We start from the raw sequence: 20,662 nt of genomic DNA, 5'->3' as shown, positions 1-20,662 counted from the left end.
TTTATTAGGGGCCAGAAAAAGCACAACTTTTGCTGTACGCATTTACCCGAATCGATCCTTCCTCCATTATGACGACTTTCGATCACCTGCAAATGGTATACAGATATTTTGTATGATCTGTATCCAAATAACGGTTAAATTCTCGGACCGGAAAAAGACAATTTTTCACCACTTCCTACGCCATTGTGTGAGTTTTTTTTTTATTTCAGTAGTGAATACAATAATTTTGTTTTCTCTTTTTTTCCATATGTTTGTGTGTGTGTTATGGAAAAAATAAAATGCGCAATTGAGTGAGGAACTCGCACACACAATTCGGAAATGGGTGGTTTCGGGAGTCCCTTTATGATTCCGACCGAGAGAAATGACTACACGTTATACATTTAGGGTTGTAGGAAGACGACTTTTTTGTTCTGTTTTCAGTTGCAGAAAAGAAAAAGAAGGAAAAATTCATTTTATTCGTTGAGGTTTGTAGTATGTGCTTCCAATGTCAATGGGAGGCCTTCCCTGTTGTTGTTGTGCCCCAAATGTATGTCAGTGTTTATTTCCTCCCTGCCAATGCCATTCTGTGTGGAATGTTTGACACGGAACGTTACTTTTCTGCTTTGAAGAGAAATTTCTGTGCAATCGCAAATACAATAGATTTTTCGTGTATGATACAATGTGCGATTCCTGCAGTCAAAATGTTTGCATTAAAAATCTCGTCTCCCACATCAATATGAACTAACCTCACTACCCCTACTTCGAAATATTAAATTTTTCAATACACGATATTCGGTTCAAAACATACGTACAACACCTTAATCCTCGATTCTTTGATAGGCTCACAATATTGCGGTACATCAATGTGTTTGAGTGATTCTCGATATTCTCACAGCAATGTAATTGTCTAATCTTCAATAGCCTTCTATAAGCCCTTACAGAATGTCTTCGTCTGACTCTCGGTAGCCTCACAGCAATGCGGTAAAACAATGTCTTTGTGCGGATATCAGTAGCGCTACTACAATGTCTTTGTGCGGGTATCGATAGCGCTACAACAATGTCGCCGTCCGATTCTCGATAGCCTCACAACAATGTCTTTGAGTGATTATCAATAGTGTTACGACGTCTTTGCCCGATTCTTAATAGCCTCACAGCAATGCGGTAAAACAATATCTTTGTACGGGTATCAATAGCGTTATGAGAATGTCTTCAATCGGTTCCCAAGAATGGGGGGGGGGCAACAATGTCTTTGTGTGATTTTCAATAGCCTCACAGCAATGCGATACAACAATGTCTTTGTGCGATTCTCTATAGCCTCACAACAATGTCTTCTTGCGATTCTCTATAGCCTCACAACAATGTCTTCTTGCGATTCTCTATAGCCTCACAACAATGTCTTCTTGCGATTCTCTATAGCCTCACAACAATGTCTTCTTGCGATTCTCTATAGCCTCACAACAATGTCTTCTTGCGATTCTCTATAGCCTCACAACAATGTCTTTGTGCGATTCTCTATAGCCTCACAACAATGTCTTTGCGAGGTTATCAACAGCCTCACAACGTGTTCGTACGATTCTCAACAGTTTCAATGTCAGGTGGTGCAACCATGTATTCGTCCCATTCTCGATAGCCTTACAACGTCTTTGTTTATATGGTATCTTTCGAATTTTCGGTTGCAAAATTAATGTGTTTTTAATGATCCTATAATTATGCATGGATAGCTTATGTGTAACAAATTACCAGAGGGGTTGAATTTTACAACCGATTCACTGAAAGATTACTCTAGTTGAAGGTAGTCTCGGCGAAGCCATACTTTCAACAGTTGTTGCCTGTCAAATAGATTCGTATAGATACGAGTCGCCTGTATTGTTCCCAAGACTTGAATATTATTCCTAACTAATAAATCATCGCATATACAATACGAGCAACAACAATCACATGTGATGACCACTCCTCCGTGATGCATCATTCATACACGATACGCTTTCGAACAATTTTGTTCCTTTATTATTATTATTGTTATTACTGTATAATTGCCGTGCCAATGTCCGTCGCCATCGGTTTTGACCTTTATTCAACCTGCTGTCCTTTTTTTCTTAAATCAAATTACTAGGACGGTGCTCAGTCACTCCTTCAAGGTAAAGGTAATAAGCTAAGAAGGGAAGGTGCTCAGAGAGGAGGTGAGAGTAAGGTAAAAAAAAGAGTGAGAGATTCACCTGTTATCTTGTAGATGGTGGGGGGGGGGGGTGATGAGTGGTTCTTTTGCTAACTGCTTCCATCCCTACTTCGACGCGGATTCATCCACTTGTTCCAGAAAGAGTACCACCGCTCAATATAAGGGCGTGCGTGCGTATGCGTACGTGCACGCGCTCCTCGGACTACTGATTGGGTTTCGGTTTCTGTGGGAAAATCCCCGAGGCGATCGCTTCCTCATAAGGGAGAGAAATGAAGAGTGTGCGTTTTGGTTATGGCCCTTCCTCAAGTCGCCGTCCTACTATTTCTCTTGATGGCTAGTCGATGCTAGTAGTACATGGTTGGAGATATATATAGTTGTATAAATACACACACACACACTAAGAATAGAGTGAGTGGGAAAGAGAGAAGGGGCGACACCAGAGAGAGGGGAGGGGGAGAAGAGATATGTATTTCTTCCTGTTCTTCTCAAACCTTAATAGAGATAACCTTTCTACTTATTTTTTTCTGCTCTTTATCTTCTTTTTTTTTAATGAGCAGGTCTTTTTTTTTCTTCAACTTGTTGCTGTTTTGTCTTCACACCGAGATCAGCATCTCTCGGATGGGAATTCGGCTCCACGGAGTTCGTTCGTCTTCTTGCCTACACTCTCTTCAGCCGATGTGACGCCCTATTTGTATATTAAGAGTTGTCATCTTTTTTTCCCCCCTGGACTGTGAGAAAACAACTCGGTTCTGCTCCCCCTATTCTTTTGCCAGAGGCGCAATAATTGTTTTGCCGCCTGTTTGATGAACGAATTTCGATGCCTTTCTCCCATTTTAGTCTAATTTTCTTGGCTTAGACCTCGAATCCCCACGCTTGTCCTCCCCCACTCCTGTAAGTACACCTGTGTCTAGGTCACTATTTTGGTCACTTCGAGCTCGCACACTCTCTCTTAGTGTTTCTTGTAATCATTCGCATGTTTGCACACTGTTTTGGCCGCTCACATGTTTGCACACTGTTTTGGCCGCTCACATGCTTGCATACTGTTTTGGTGCTACATAACGAGATTTTGTGCTATGATTTTTGAGCGTAATCATGTAAACATTTTAATTGAATGTAGACACATACTTCCAGCTAAATATGAGGCTCCAGAACATCACTTTGCCCAAGGACCCATAATTCGGCACTTGGGAAGGATTATCTATCCCCCACCCCGTCCTTCTGGATCAGTGTCTGGTCCAAAGTTCTAGAGATCGATCTTATTTATAAAATTTTTGTTCGTTACAAATGCAGTTCTGACTAAATTCAATTGAATAAGAAGAAAGGGTCTCGCTCCTGGATGAAGGTTGGGGCCCTGGATAAGATTTGGGGGACAACGAAAATTTTTTTTCCCAAAGCCGGCTATGGGCTAAAAGGGTTTAGAACCACTGCACTACAGAATTATATTACGTGGCAAACATCTTTAAACTGAAAGCTCTGCTGCCACCTACCAAATAAAACTGTTATAATTCTTCGGTTGAATTTTGTGACCGGTTTTTGATTGATGTATCGCATAAAAAAAAACCAATATAATATAATATTAGTTATTACATTATAAACAATAATATTAATAAAATAATCAAGTTTGCTTTGAAATTTTAACAGTTGTTATTTGTGTGTTGTAAAATAACATTACTAAAACCTGCAAAAAGAAAACTCTTTACCCTCCTTGGCCTTCTGTGATTGTAATAAAAAAGAATATAAACAGGAAACAGTTCATACTGGTTTCTATCTTTTTGATTACAATCGTAGAAAGCGAAAGACGGTTCTACTTGACGAGTTTTACTGATTTAATTTTGCAACACACAAATAGCAACTGTTAAAATTTCGAGGCAAATTCGACAATTTAACTATTGTCATTGCTCATGAAATATTAACTAATATCATACCATATTGTTTTTTTTTCATGCTGCACATTAATAAAAAAACTGGTCACCCGTTTCAATTGAAGAATTATAACAAGTTTTATTTGGTAGGTGGCAGCAGTGGTAACAGTTCAAAGATATATACGCAGTTATTTTCAATATTTTCTAAAAGGCATAATTTCGTGGATAAAATTTTATCTCTATTCGTGTTTTGGCTGACAAACGTGATTCTGGAGCGAATCATCCTTATTAGCCCAGGTATCGCTGTGGAGAAGCTGTTTTCAACCATTTTGACTCGCGGAGCCCTCTTTTCTGTTATTTTTTTCTATTCAATAAATTTGCTGATTTATTTTATATTCTTGGAGCGGCCGTGGAGTCCGTGGAATGTACACACGAGGCCCAAGGCACTTGCACATTTTCAGAGCTTGGGGGCATAGGCCGATACAGAGAAGGAAGGGACTCGAGGGGCTGATTTTCCTTTATCCTGTTCAGTGAAAAAGTTGTGTTTTGGTTTAGGTGGAAACTTGCCCCCCTTTCCGTTCAAGGAGTTTGTATCCGCTCAAGCCCCTTAATATTAAGCCTTGCCTTAAACCATACATGCTTAGCTAATGGCCCGCGGGCTGAATACGGCCCTCGATAAATAATCAAACCACTGTAGTGGCCCATGAAAGATTATAAAATCACTCATGGCCCGTGACACATTTCCAAATTATTTCATTGACTGGCGGCACATTTCCATATCATTTAAGATGACGACGGTACATATCCAGATCATTTAAGTGAACCCCAAGCTCATTCTCAAATCACTTAAGCGAACCGAAGCACACTTCCAGTTCACTTGCCTCGTAGAATTTTGCAGATAGTTTAAGTGGCTGGACGGCACATTTTCAGATCACTTGAGTGGCTCGGATCACACTTACAGATCATTTGAGTGGCTTTTGGCACATTTTTCTAGATTACTTAAATTTCCCGCGACACTATTGACACATTTCCTGATCACTCAAATGGCCTGCACTCCGCGAAAGGGTGAGCAGTCACCCTTGCCCTACGAAGCAATTGGTCCCTCGAGTGAAAAATCCGTAATTAAATTGGACCAATCCGTTGTCAGGACCCAAGCTTCTTCAAGTGTGATGATCTCTTCTCTCAATATCATGCTGATTCTTTTATAAACATTCAGTGATGTCTTAACGGTTGCGCTAATGGAGCCACCGGGGCCCTAAATTATTGAAGACTTCATTCACTCAGAATTTTCATTTTTTTTCCGATTGTGCCCACATTTTTCAATATTTCACTGCATTTCTAGTGTGTGTGTGTGTGTGTGTGTGTGTGTATATGCATACCTCCCGAAAATATATTCGGACATGGGGCCGCTCCCCAATATCGTTTGGACGACCCCGGGTGGATGTTCGAAAAATCTGTCATTTTTTTAATGAGTGGTGGGGAGATATCTATTACTATGAAGTATTTTATTTTTATCTTTATTTCTTGAATCGATGTGTCCAAGAGCCATATAAGTGATCTGTAGAAATGCAGCGGGTCGCTCAAGTGAACTAACTTTAAATGTGTAGCGGGCCACTTAAGTGATTTGAAAGCTTGCCGTAGGCCACTTGAATAAGCTGCAAATGATCCGAGTCACTTAAAGTGAACAGGAGGCGTGACGCTCAAGTGATTTGGAAATGTGTCGTTGGTTGCTCATTAATCTGAAAATGTGGCGCAAAGAACTGAAGTAATCTGGAAATGTACCTCGGGCCACTTAAATGATTTGGTAAACTTTGTGCCACTTGCGTGGTTTGGTTATCTGTTGCGGGCCACGTCAGATGTCTCCGAAGGTCAAGGGTTGAGCATGTATGGCCAAAACAGTATGACGGTACGGTAAGTTCATACACAAACAAGGTGCGAATAGCTTAATTTACATGTACAATAAACCGGATATCCGTCCACCCTTCGTCACAGCGAGATTTTACGTGGAGCAAGATCTGTATCATTGAAGCCGCTCTTCAATGAGATCGATTCGACTCTTCCCCCCCTCCCCGAGATTTGATGCTTCCGGTGCGTTTTGGAGCAATCATTTGATGCGAAATGTACAAAATTTCAGAACCTATGCATGTGTTGTGCATCTGTGAACTGAAATCAATATAAACCATAAGTAGCCCCACTAAACATGGAATATCCTGACAGAGCTACACACCAGGGGGCCCGGAACGGATATTTGATTATTAATATGATTATAATGTATGATTATTACGTTATATAAATTTATTGTAGAATGGTTTGTTAATAATCTTGACCCAAGGGGCCCTGGCTCTAGGATGTGAGGACCCTATCAGAGCATATCACTAGTAACGTGAAACTACTGTGTTTTATCGAAACGATTTATATATGGAACTTACCACCAACAATTCAATTAGTCCAACAACTCACTGATAGTTGAACTAATTGAATTGTGGGACAAATTGAATTGTGGGACACTCACTGATGACGAATTGTTGTCGGTGAATTACTCACCGACAACAATTCGTCATCAGTGAGTGACCGAGTGATGGAGCAAGTGAATGAGTATGTGAGCTATTGAGTGAGGAACCGCATTATTAATCGGATGAGTGTTTGAGTAAGTAATCGTATAAGGGCGGTATTCACCGACATGGTATAAACCTGTAGTTACAATTTTTGGATAAGAGATCAACATAGATTGGTTAAAACCCTGAATTTAACCAATCCGTGTCGATCTCTTATCAAAAAATTGTGACTATAGCTTAAACCATGTCGGTGAATACCGCCCTTAGTGTGTTACCATATGAGTGAGTGATTGGGTGAATCAGTGACCATATGAGTGAGTGATTGGGGGAATCAGTGATCATATGAGTGAGTGATTTGGTGAATCAGTGACCATATGAGAGTGATTGGGTGAATCAGTGACCATATGAGAGTGATTGGGTGAATCAGTGACCATATGAGAGTGATTGAGTGAATCAGTTACCATATGAGTAAGCAGATTGGGTGAGTCAGCGATCATGTGAGTGAGTGATTGTGTGATTCAGTGAGCGATTGGGAGAAACGATGAACATGTGAGCGAGCGATTGGGTGAGTCAGCCACCATATGAATTAGTTAGTCACTCATTTGCTCATCTGCTCACTTACTCATTTGCTCGCTCACTAACTCCCTGACTCAGTTGATCAATCACTTGCTCGCTGGCTCATTTTTCTGCTTATCCTCTCACTCGCCATATTACTTTGTCGATGAATTGTTCGGGGAGGAGTTTTTCCTTTTTTGGGTGAATTGTTGGCGATGAATTTTCCGCTCACGATCGAACAAACAAATTTTCCATTTCATTCAATTTTTTTGCACGTGTTGATGCTGACTTTTGGAAACGATTGTTTATTTTGCATAATGGAGGCTCCATTTACTATTGATATTAATGGAGTTACCCATTTTGTATAATGGAGCAATAATAATGATGATGATTCATGAATTCTCTCGCAGGTGGAATCGACGACAGGATCTTTCGAAATTCGCCTGCACCGTTTCTTCAACCCCGGGTGTTGCGGCGGCGACGAGACCAGCAGGCGACCACCACCACAACCACCGGCAGATCTACTAGCCACCACCAGCAGTAAAAAGGACGGCTGCCCGCCCGGTAAGGGTTGCAGCCCCGTGTCGTTTCGCATCTGCGTCAAGAACTACCAGGCCTCCGTGGATAGCAGCTCGCCCTGCATCATAGGCGAATTCATGACGAGGGTGTTCAGCGAGAGATCCTTGCCGAAACTCATCGACGAAGCTCCTCCGATAGTATTCTACTTGAACTTTACCTGGTCGGTGAGTAGTATATCAATTCATTTAAGGCTCTATGCATCGGTGCTGGATCCTAAGGGAAGGGGTCTAAGGGTCTTGAGGCCCTTTAGTAAATTTCGTTAGGGGCTAAGCTTCTTCCAATAATCAATGAATATACAATGCAACGTACCTTTCCCCCCTCCAGCGTACGAGCCTGAGTCCCGTATATACGGACGACTGGGAACTTTCAGTCCTCAACATGTTAGTCATGTTGGCGCCTCTGCTAAGGGTGCTCAACCTTTACAAGAGTACGGACCACTTCATTGGTTTAAAAGTTGTGTGTCGCGAGCCACTTAAATGATTCGTAAATGTACCGCAGGCCAATTAAGCGCTCTGGAACTGTGTCGTGGGCCACTCAATGGATCTTTGAATGTTCCATATAGTTCATTTTTAAAAAATTAGATTTATGGTCGCGGGACACATCAAGTTTCCGAAGGCCACATTTGACCCATGGATCAATGTGGCCCTCGGAGTCATGTGATGTAGCCCGCGACCTCAAACCTAATTTTGTGAAAACAAACTAAGCGGCGTATTTGCAGACCACGTAAACGGCCCTTGGGAAACCTTCAGATCATACGGGTGGCCTGCGGCACGTTTACAGATCACTTTAGTGACCCAAAACATGTTACAGATCCCTTAAGTGACACGTGGATCAGTTTCAGATCACTTAAGCGGCCCGCGGCATATTCCGAAATTACTTGAGTGACCCCCCGTAATATCTACAGATCACTTGAATGATTCACGACACATTTCCAGATCACTTAAAGGTACCCAACCAACACCATCTATAGCAGAAGGCCTCCGCGCAAAGCTCTTTCCGCCACTAAAGGTCATCTCACTTATAGCCATGGGATATACTATAAAAAGGGTAAAGATGGCGCATGCGTCGGCCTGCTATATCCAATGGCTATAGGTGAAATGACCTTCAGTGATGTCATGAGCTTCGCGCGGAGGCCGCCTGCTGTAGACGGTATCGGCCCGACTCGTGTTCAGACCCATGAAGTAGTCCGCACTCTCCTAAAGGTTGAGAATTTATACTCTATGCTTTGCTATAAAAACATAAAATATTTTTAAAACCCGCTACATGCGCTCATGTTTGCCTGTGCAGACATACCTCAACAGTTCAGTGCATCCACACCGTTCAAGTACTACCTGAAAAAGCAAATGCGTTCACACAGTGAAGTACTCAGGATTTTCTCGTGGGGGGGAGGGGTTCAAATATTTTTCTTCCCGGAAGTATTCCTTTTTTTACTGCTGAAAGATACCATAATCTGTGCTCAGGGGCGCCCCCCTAAGCTAACGCCAATGCGTTCAGGTCAAAACAGAAAAAGCTGCGCGATTATACCGAATGTCCCCTACGGCCTTGTGGGGGAAGGGGGAACCGCTCCTCATATGCAGCAGCAATACCATCAAAAACTTAATATACGCGGAATTTATGAGAGTTTTCAATGAGTTCTTTTGTTTCCCCCAGTTACGTAACTTGACAGTGGAGAAATGGGTCAGCGGCGTAGTTATCGCGCCATGGCCACGTACGTATATCTCCTGCCATTATTCATTCATCTGATTATTGGGATTATGGGTGTGGTCGCCACCCCTAAAATGGCCCTATTCATTGTTTTTAACGATTCTGTTATCACGTTTTTCACCCGATGAGCGGAATGAATCGTTTGTAGTATTATGATAACGATGAAGAGAGTTCAATTGGTTCCTGCATTCCACTTCTTTATGCCTCGATTAACTCACATGAGCACTTCACTCGGAAAATGTGGCTCAGATCATGGTCAAGTTCTTGGAATTTCTCCAGGTGACATTGAGAGAGGGAGCGACTACTTTCAAGACTATGGATATCATTCATTATCTAAAAGCCATTCCTCCCTCTCCAGCAGTGGCGTCGGAACCGGGGGTGCTGTGGGTTCTCGAGCAACCACAGAATTTTGTAGGACAGGTTTTGAGCACCTACAAAATAAAATCACAAATGACAACTTCCTGCTCAGATTTCGGATGACTATATATGCACCTCATATAATGAAGGGATTGCCAAACATTTTACTTTCACTACATCCCTACGAATGAGATTGGAATTTGAAAAATCCAGTGGCACCCACCCTTACTTAATGTACCAATACTTAAGCCGGGGGTTCTTAACCTATGGGTCGCGGGGGGGGGGGGCTTCCGAGATGGATAGTTCAGTTCCACTTACAGTCAGAGGCTCCTGATCTATTAGTCACGACCCGAAACTTGATCAATGTGCTTATTGCGTCGCTGATTTCGCTAATTTCGAAGAACAAACAGTCCTGTGGGTCGCGGCTGGAAAGGGTTCAGAAACCCTTGACGTAAACACATCGGTGGCACTGTAAAGTGCCCTGATGAACCAGTTTGGTATTCATAGCCCAATTATTATTTTTTATATGATTTTTATTCCCCACAATACCACGTGGCACCCTTACCCATTTGGGGGAAGAGGGAGGCCCGCTTCAATAATGGATTTCGGTATCTTGTTCACCAAAAATGAACTGCGCAGGGCATGGTTATAGAAATAGTACACAATAGATATTCTAAAAACCGTGGATCTGGTTACTGGAAAGAATATTGCTGAAAGTTCTGAGAAGTTAATGTTATAGGAAAGTTGCTAGTATTTTTTTTAAGGAAATAATTTTTCAGCAACAACTTTCGTCATAATTAATAATTAAATGCATCATATGTTTATCTCGAAAATTGTAAAACTCGAACAATTACTTTATGAGTGGCTGGTTTCAACAGTGATTCCTATAACAATGTTACCAAAAGCTGTTGTTGGAAATATGCAATGTGCTTCAAAAATGGTATTAACAATGCATTTTCAATAAAGTTTTATGTCAATAATGATGTTGTCAAAAATGCGTTTTCAATAGTTGTTGGTTTTGCAACAATGATTTCAACAATGTGTTCTCAAGAAAGGTTTTTGTCAACAATGATTTTCGCAGCAATGCGTTTTCAGTAATTTTTGATTTTGCAACAACAATTTCAGGAATATTCCAAAAATCATTAAATTTTTTTATGATTTTGTAAACAAATTAATCGATAATTATTCATGTATCGCTGTTTTTTATACAGTACTAGCTATAATACCCGGTGCTGCCCGAGTTTTTTTCATATCACTGGGAGCACAAGAGAAGTGACAAACTTTGGAAACGTATTGTTTGTGAACCACGGTAACAAAAGTAAACATTCCAAAAGTTATTGTTGAGGCTTAAGAAGCATTGTTGCCCGACAGTTTTTCGCCCATTTCAGGCATTTCCTATTTTTGTACAATACTGAATTAATTTTAAATCTTGAAATTAACTTCCTGTGTGTGTGTGTTCTCAATGCAAATCTACAATTTTAGGCAGATCATCGACATTTATTTTCATATATACCAAACGGGACCTGACCTGAACGATAGACTACTTTAAAAATTCGTCAAAGCTGGGCAAACTCCCGAAATGGGCAACAATGATTCGTCGGCCTCAACAATGAATTTTGGAATGTTTGCTTTTGTTTACCGTGGTACACAAACAATGCGGTTCAAGCATTTTTTACTCTTTTACAATGGTTTGTCACTTCAATACTCCCAGTAAAAAGTGAACGCATGGCCGCAATTGGGGGGAGGGAAGAAGGAAGGAAGGGAGTGCAGGCGGGTCTGATGCCCCGAGTACAGGAGGAAAGCCGGTCAGCTTTAACTGCTCCTTCTACAAAACACGGATTTGCCAAAATGCGTGCTTGCCCCGGCTGAAAAATATCTTGTAGCGGCCCTGGAGAAAACCCGGGCAGCACCGGGGTGGTAGTGTGAAATGAGTAATTTTTTTGGTTAAACTATTTCGGCATTACATCTATATTGGCTCATAAATAAATTAACCGTTTTTTCTTCCTCTTCTCTTTAGGGTTCATTTTCATTCGTCATCGAAGCTTACCACACTCTGGAAAATAGTGGTCAGTATATAAGTTTATTTTCATTATAGTCGATAATTGATTGATATCGCGATGAAATAGTTTGTAATTTTTTTTAATCTGTATTACACAGTAAAAATTCTGTAAAGGGGCCACCTCCGCGTAGGACTGATTCTTTCCTGGTCTAGAATTTTCTCCAGTGTTCACCTCTATCCAGGGACCCCCCAATTCTTTAAAGAACATGTCTTTCTAAGGATGGAGGGTAGTGCTTCTAGGGAGTTTTAATTGTATATCATCGTATCTGTCCATAGTCTCGCTTGCCATCAAGGGTGACACTCTGTTCGAAAAGGATATTCATACCAATGATACCATGGAGAAGTTAACGGAATTATACATGTATATACTCTCTTTTGCTATTCGGTAATCTCCGTTGTCGCGGCTTGAAGCTGATTCTTCGTTATACGTACTTTTTTCCTGGAGGAGTCGCTTGGAGGCGATTCTCGGTTACTTTTCTGGGTCATCATATATAACTTGGAGATGTTTTCTTTTCTTTTCATAAACTTTGGAGCCGGTTTCCCGGAACTTTTCACATTTAACATGATTTGGAGGTTTATCACCGTAATTTTTCCCAGACAACTTAGAGCTGATTCCCCGTAATTTTCTCTTGCGATCAACAATGTTCTATTTTAACAGGAACAATGTAGCTGATTTTCGTTATGTTTCCAACATCGTAACCTACAAATAATTTCCCGTTACTTTCCGCAGACATCGCGACTCGAAGTTAATTCTCTTACTTTTCCTAGGTCATCAGCTCAAAGCTGATTTCCCGTTACCTTTTCCCGATTTCATCAAATTGGATGTAATTCTCTTTTCACCAGGAATAATAAATTGTAGCTAATTGCTCGTTACTTTTAATTAATATCCCGTTACTTATCCCAGACATCGTGACTCGAGAAGCTCATTCTCTTTTACTTTTCCCAAGTAATCAGCTTGTTTCCCGTTTCTTTTCCAAGCTATCATGACTCGAAGCTAATTCTCTTGTACTTTTCCCAGGTAATCACCCCGACGCTGATTTCCCGTTACTTTTATTCACAGGTATCATCAAATTGGAGCTGATTCTTATTTTACCAGGAATACTTAATTGTTCTCCATTACTTTACTCACATCATAACTTAAACTGATTTCCCGTTACTTTTCCAAGCCATCATGACTCGAATCTAATTCTCTTTTACTTTTCCCGGGTCATCAGGTCGAAGCTGATTTCCCGTTATTTTTTTTCCCAGGTGCCATCAAATTTGAGCAAATTATATTTTCACTAGGAATAATAAATTTTAGCTTATTCCCCGTTACTTTCCTCACATCATAACTCAAGACTAATTTCCCGTTACCATTTCCCAGGTATTTAGCTTAGAAACGATAAATTCAGTTTCATTATACTATACAATAAACACCGCTCATAAAAAAAATGTTTTGAGTTGAAAACCCTTTTACAATTGTGTTTCAGAAAAAGTCAAAATGAATTTCCAGAATCAAAACAGTGAAAATGGATTAATCTATTCACTAAATGCTCCACTGAACGACAAAGTGCGACGAGCCGAGGCGCAAACAAAACCCGTCTCTACCTTTTAGAACGAAAGAAAAAAAAAAAAAGATTCGTGTTTTGATTTGATAAATCTCGGGTGCCTGTATGCCTGCAAAGAGAGAGAGAGAGAGAGAGAGCAATGTATCGCTCGGTCAGGCAGCAGCAGCATATCTACAACGCAACGATATATACTAAATAAATGAAAAAAAAAATTAGGTGGTGGGTAGTGTATATATTCTTGTTGTAAGGGGGCCCTCGTTGTCGTCGTCGTCTCCTCGAAGAGGAAGCTCAAGAAATAAATAATAAAATAAAATAAAAACTTCGGTCTTTTTCCCACGGTCAGGGAACCGTAGGTAGTGCGTACGTACGTAGTAGGGGAAGCGTCAGAGCGACCTTGAGGTGTGCCACCAGGTGCTTTTTCTTATGTAGTGCTATTTTTTTTAGGAGCTCTAGCTTGAGCTTGTTCCCACGGTTGGGGTTGTTATTTATCCCTTCTTCCTTCCTTACTCATTTCCCACACTGCTTCAAGACGGCGATGTGCATACGTGTGTATGCGTGTATGTGAGTTAAGACGACGTCGACGTCACACGAAAGGAAAAGGAGGAGGTATGAAAGGAGCAAAAAAAAGAAAAAACGGAAAATATGTGTAGGACAAAATGTAAGAAAAAAGAAACCTCCGTTTCTCTCAATCGGAACGGATCCTATTTCTTTTGCTCTTAACCTTTTCTATTTTTTTTTTTTTTTTAATCTTCTGGACCTGCTACCGTTTTCACTTCATTCCCCTCATTCCCTGTACTATGCAAATACTCCATCCTCCTACTTCTCCCTCTCAAACATAGATACAATACGCAGTATTGCACTTTACGTATTTGTGTATTTATCTGACATAGTTCTTTCCATTTCCGTCTACTTCGAATGAATTTTTATAATAAAACTGTACTGCTTCGTCGAATTTCCACTGCCGAAACCAATTCTTTTTATTTATTATTTTTAATGATAATGATCTTTGAGAAGTTGGTGCTGCAACGACGATCATGTACGGATTTCGAACAATGATCACGACAACGATGGATTTATGATACAACTCTGGACTTATCGCAATGATTTTAACGGCAATGAATAAGGCTTTACGAAAATGATCACACCGACTATAAATTTTTAGCAATGCTTTTGACGGCAATGAGGCTCTCCTACGTTACGGATTCCAACGGCTATGGACTTTGAAACAACAATTACACCAACTATATAATGATGACGACAACTATGGATTTTCAACAAAGATCACGTGATGAATGCAATAATCTTGACTACAATATTAAGCTTTCCAACAATGGTCTTGATGACAATGAAAGCTTTCCAACAATGGTCTTGATGACAATGAAAGCTTTCCAACAATGATCATGTAGATTATGGGTTTTCAACAATGATCATTCCAACTTCAACTCATTCAATTTCATTCCAACTTTTTTTTACAGATCATTTAATCAAGCCGATTAATAATTGGGAACAATAATCACTTTTTAAATATGGATTTTAAACAATGATCTGCCAACTTTGGAGAGTTGATATATATACCTTGATGGGAAAATATGAACTTTCAACTATAATTACGTCAGCTATGGACTTTTCAAAATGGTTTTCAGCAAAATTTTCAAAAAGCAAGGAATTTTGTAAAAATCATGTGGGAAAATAACATCGGGGGATCATTAAGTGTTTGTCCTTGTTCTTATTTCACAGATTCATCAGGATATGCATACATTATGTATGGGTTTTATGCGTGTATTTTTTTTCTCCCAATTATTGTGCTGCAAACCAAAATGTAATACTTTTTCCCGAAATCATTTTATTCAGGATAGATATCCATTTTATAAACTTTTTATCGTTTTTTAATGGATGCTAATAGTTTCGGAATTGTTACTAGGTGAGTTTCTCGGTGAGTCATGGCAATTTTGTGCCGTCATATAATTTCATTCTTTCATCAGTGACTGAACTTTGTTTCTAGAAGAAAAGAGCAAAGACATCAGAAATCACCAATAATGGGTGAGGCTATAAAAAAAAATTATAGAGTATAAATGTACACATCCGTTGTGACGGCGATTGGATAGCATAAAAGAAATGCATCTTAGTAATTTCTTTGTTTTTTTTATCATATCCATAATCTATGGAACCAAACAATTTCGTATCCTGAGCTTTTACACTCCTCGTGGGAAAATAGCCAAAAGAAAAATCGCCGCCCATTGTGCGGTTTCTATATATTTTTTCTTCATTCATTCGCCCGTGAATAGCCGATCCGAAGAGTATGACCCTCTCTCTCCACCTCTAATCTTTGAACTTGGATCACCTCCCACACACACAAGCAGTGACATCTTTTGAAGTTCATCGGTACTGACCAATCATACGTATTGTGTCGCGGTCATTCTCGAACGGGTGGCGTGGAGGTAATTTTCTTTTATTTTTCTCCGTAATATTGGTATTGAAAAGGATAAATAATGAAATGTTTGCGTGCGCGTGTGAGATTACACCGCCGTGTGCACTCGAACTACTGGTCGGTCAAAGAACTTTTTCCTGGTCGTAGGTTTTTTGACCGGAAAGAGAGAAATTGGACATTGACGATGATTACAACATTGAGCGAAGATCCTAACATTAAAAAAAAAATATCTTGTATATATATATATATACATCTTTTTTTTTTTTCCATTTTCTCCAATCCTATTTGAACGGAGAAGACCCATTTGTCATTGATGACAATTTTTCCATCATTTTCATGACCAGCCTCACCTTATCTGTGACTGTTGTGCGGCGTTCCTGATGATCGACAAAGTTTGATGTCCGCGTGGGGGGTACGAAGCCTTCCTATACTACTCTATCATAATCTCATATTGATTTATTACTTGGGAAGGGAGGAAAAAAAAATATTTTATTTCATTCCGGAAATTCAACAATTACTTTTTTCCCCCATCCACAATTCATACAAACTCATCTTTACATCCATCCGAGATTTATGAGGTGAAAAGTTAATTCACGAAGACGACGGCACATTTTAGAAGCTTATTTTCACAAAGGAACATTTCCCACAATTCATAAATTAACGTTAAAGGTAAAGAAACAGTATTCCCCTCCGGAATGGATTGCCTTACAAAAGTGGAAAATAGCTCAACAGGTAGCAGCATATGGGAGTTGTAGAAGAATATTTTTTTGAATGCAGTCGATGCCGCTTATTGGAATCACGGATGATGTTATCGTTCGTATGTATTGTTATCGGGTCACATTTTTTAGCAGAACATCATAAGTTCGGATTGACCAAATTGCGATTCCGATTTGATCAGAAATCTTACCCTTTTTTTTATTGTGACAGTTTTCTATACACTATTTGCGCAGATAACAAGTTAAATATAAATGATGAGTCATCAATTAGGGTCAGGGGTGGGTGGCGATTTCTTAGCAGATCCCTAAAAAAGGTACATGTGTCTGGTACTTGTACTGTTGGTCAGCAATTCGTCTAATTCTCGCATTTCGACGTACCTTCCAGTTCTTAATGCTAACCTTGTCGCAGACAAATACGTGCTCTTGAAGTGCTTCGATTGCGTTTTCTCATCGTAGGGATTTAAAAGTCAGTTCAAAAAAAACTGGTGATAATTTGCGTTTCAAATTAAGCTCGATGGAAGTTTTGTTTTATCAAAAGCAGTTTCCAAGGGAAAGAAACAACAATATGAAGACTGGAAGTAAGTTCCGAAATAGCTTATAAAAAAAAACCAGGCCTAAATAGGACTTAACTTAATTTTTAACCTTACTAAATGATTGGTTTTCTAAAAAATAATTCATAATCAAATAATATAATTTAATTGAACAAAAAATATTCTCTGCTAATCAAATAAAATTTTAATTTTGTTCTTTTTTTTACTCCACATCTTTGAGATATTTACCGGTCACTTGTAACAGTCATCGAAACTTGACGCAGATTCTCCGTTACCTTTTTCCCAGGAGTCGTCACTTGGAGGCGATTCTTATTCTCACGATCACCATATTATCATTGCTTAGGCACGTTTCCCTTTTCTTCCCATATACTTGGAGCCGATTTCCCGGTACTTTTCATAATTTGGAGGCTAATCACACCGTAATTTTTCCGAGACATAACTTGGAGCTGATTCCCCCAAAAATTCTGAGTTATCATCAATTTTGAGCTAACTCTATTTTTACTAGGAATAATAAATTGTAGCAAATGCTCCGTTAGATTTCGAACATTATAACTTCTAATTGATTTTTCGTATTTTTCCCAGACACGACTCAAAGCTGATTCTCTTTTACTTTTGTCAGCTCAAAGCTGGTTTCCCCGTTACTTTTTCCCCAGGTGCCATCAAATTGGAGCTAATACTATTTTCACCAGGAATAATAGAATGTAGATGATTCTAACCGTTGCATTTTCCATCATAACTTACAACTTATTTCCCGTTACTTTTTTCCGAGTTTTCATCAAATAGGAGCTGATTTTCTGTTACTTTTCCCACATAACTGATTTCCCGTTACCTTTTCCCGGAAGCGCTATTCCCCGTTGTTTTTCAAGACCATAATAGTTTTGAACGAAGCCTCCATTTAATTGCATTCTAATTTTCAAAAGCCATCTCACACAAAAAAGTTTTACTCGAGTTAAAACCCTTACACTGAAATGAAAGAAAATGAAACTGTTGAAACGAATGTGGTGAAAATCCTTTTAATCAGAATTTCAAACCCAATGCAGACATTACGGGATATCCTGTTTGCATAACAGCCTCTAGGAAAATGAGTCAGGGATAAATAATCAACTATTATGAGAAAGGTAACATGAAAATGAAACGTTTGTTGTTTCATTCGATGTAGTAGCCTTCCGGAATAATGTTTAGGTATATATTGTTCCTATTGTTCCTATTTTTGATCCTATTCAAATAGAGGCCTTTGAAGGGAGGGGCGTCCCCTAGAAAAAAATCGAAACTAAAAATATTCTCAAATATTTTTCTAAATAAATTCAAATTTATCAACATAACCTTTATATGGCTGGCTATCTTGATAAATTTTCTGATGATTTAAAATGCTTTTTTTTTTGAAGGTTAAGTAACTCAAAATTCGGTGGAAGAAATTTCTTGTCCCCCTTCAAAGGTCAACACTGCTTACGCCACTGGGTAGAAGCACTTGAATTTCCAAGTCTGAAAATGAGCTGAATAGTTTCAATGTGTTAAAACTATGACTTAATGTTATTTACCGTGCCACCCGTAGGGATGTGTGACAGTTGCGGTAGCACCGGGCTCAGCGCTTTGCGGGGCCGCGCACTCACGGTAAATTTTTGGAGGCTTTCAAAAATTCCGGAATTATCACTTTCATTAATTCTGGATTCCCATCTCAATTCTGGAATTATCAACTTCTATTAATTCCGGATTCCCATCCCAATTCTGGAATTATCAACTTCCATTAATTCTAGATTTATCACCTCATTACGAAAAAAAAAAATCCAGAATGAAAATGCAGTTAAAGGAACAAACAGTCGCAGAATTGTTGAAAAGCAGATTTAACGGAAGAGAAAAAAAACTCCAAGAACTGATAAAAATTTCGGAATTTACAAGAAAAATTCCAGAATTAAATTCTGAAATTTCATCAGTTCTTGGAGTTTTCTCTTCCGTTAATTCTGTTTTTCATTCATTCTGCGGTTGTTTGTTTCGTTAACTCTGCATTTTCATCCATTCTGGAATTTTTTTTTTTCATTAATTCTGAATTCTTCATCAACACTTGAGTTTTTCCTTCCATTAATTGTGGAATTTTTCCCATCCATTAATTCTGAATTGTCATTGGTGCTGGAATTATTTATTTCAATTATTTTTAATTCATCGAGTCGATAAATTAGAAATTTTCATTAGTTTCGGGAATTGGTTTCTCTTTTTTTTAAAATTACGTTCAGCGCTGAATTTTCATAAATTTTTGTGCTATGTTACATTTAATTGTTTAAAATTTTTTTTCTATGGATATTTCTTAGTATTCCTGAACGTTCTGAATTAATAAATGCCGATTTCCCCTCCCCCACGAGATGCACGTATATGAAATCGGGGCTAAGGGGAAGGAGGGGGGGGGGGTTCTTAAGCATTTTTGGTGCCGGGCGCCGCGTCTGGTAAGGGCAGCCCGGATTATTTATTCTAATTTCAAATATTTTTCGTGAAGATGGAGTATCCTTCATATACTGCGTGACAATTCGATTAGAAGATGAATCTATACAGAGTCTTTATTCAAGTTATTGAAGCAAGGTACGATATTGGGGTGGGAGGACTGAAGAAAAACGGTTTCCTGTCTTAGAAGAGTCCTTTTTTCGGAACTCGTAAATCTCACGAACATCCTCCGTAAATCATCCGGATTTTTTTTCGTATCGCCATCATTACTGTTATAATCCCCCCTCCTCGTTTCTACCACCGAAGACTTGCTTCTAGCACGCTTGGATTGATGCCCCGTCGTGCCAAGGAAGTTGAGGTCACTCACGGGGTGTGTTTTGCGTACGTCGCCGACGTTATATCTCAAGTCGTCAGTCGGTGGTTGTTCGGACGCGAGTTTGACCCTCCGTCTGTCCAAGTGTTTCATTATTGGACAATTCGATAATTTTACCCCATTCTTTTTTGTTCCGACGGCGGGTCATTGGGAGGTTGAGGAGCAGCAGCGTCTGGGGCACTCGCCGCTGCTCGTTGCGAAAAATCCTCGGACCGAAACACCGATCCCTATCTCTGAAGCCGATTGTTTTGATTTTTTTTTCTTCTCTCAATCCTCTCTCTTCTTCACCCATCAAGCTTTTTCTGGTGCAGATAATGGCAACAAAACAATGGCTTCTAGTAATATTCTCGGAATAATTCCCGATTTTCGTCACGTATTTTTCGCTTTCTTTTCTGCCCGAACTTGTTAGTTTGAACTTCTTTGATGATGGCCTTTGGCTTGGCCTCTCCTCTCTCTATCTAGGTACACATATTATATATATATATATATATATATATATATATATATATATATATATATATATTTTTTTTTTTTTTTCTTATCCTTCTAATGAATTTTCACGCTGCAATACTCCTGCAAGAGACACCAGAGTTATCATTATTACTATTATTATTCTGCCACAGTCTCATCCCTTCCAGCATTGATCGATTTCATTGTTTCATATGCTAGTAGTTGTAAACAAACATCCTGTTGAGGGCAGTGTTGCTGCCGCCGCCGCCCAATGATCTACGAAGACGGGCGAAACTGATATGAATTCGAAAATTCTCGTGATATTCTGTATTCACCTCGAA

At 39.4% G+C, this 20,662-nt stretch overlaps 1 protein-coding gene across 3 annotated transcripts in view; it reads left to right on the top strand.

The window, feature by feature from the left end:
- LOC149075082 (uncharacterized) overlaps positions 1-20,662 on the top strand; it is a 154,309-nt gene that overhangs the window by 110,404 nt on the left and 23,243 nt on the right. For all 3 annotated transcript variants that reach the window (XM_089245640.1, XM_089245641.1, XM_089245639.1), the window contains 2 exons: positions 7,538-7,870; positions 11,785-11,833. In XM_089245640.1, the coding sequence (XP_089101766.1) occupies positions 7,538-7,870; positions 11,785-11,833 (382 nt within the window). The remainder of the gene's footprint in view (positions 1-7,537; positions 7,871-11,784; positions 11,834-20,662) is intronic.

The sequence above is a fragment of the Pholcus phalangioides genome, unplaced genomic scaffold, assembly GCF_987345545.1.
Source record: "Pholcus phalangioides strain wild (caught in Gottingen) unplaced genomic scaffold, Ppha-v1.0 ptg000016l_1, whole genome shotgun sequence".
NCBI classification, from domain to species: Eukaryota; Metazoa; Arthropoda; class Arachnida; order Araneae; family Pholcidae; genus Pholcus; species Pholcus phalangioides.
This window is presented reverse-complemented; position numbering and strand designations above follow the sequence as displayed.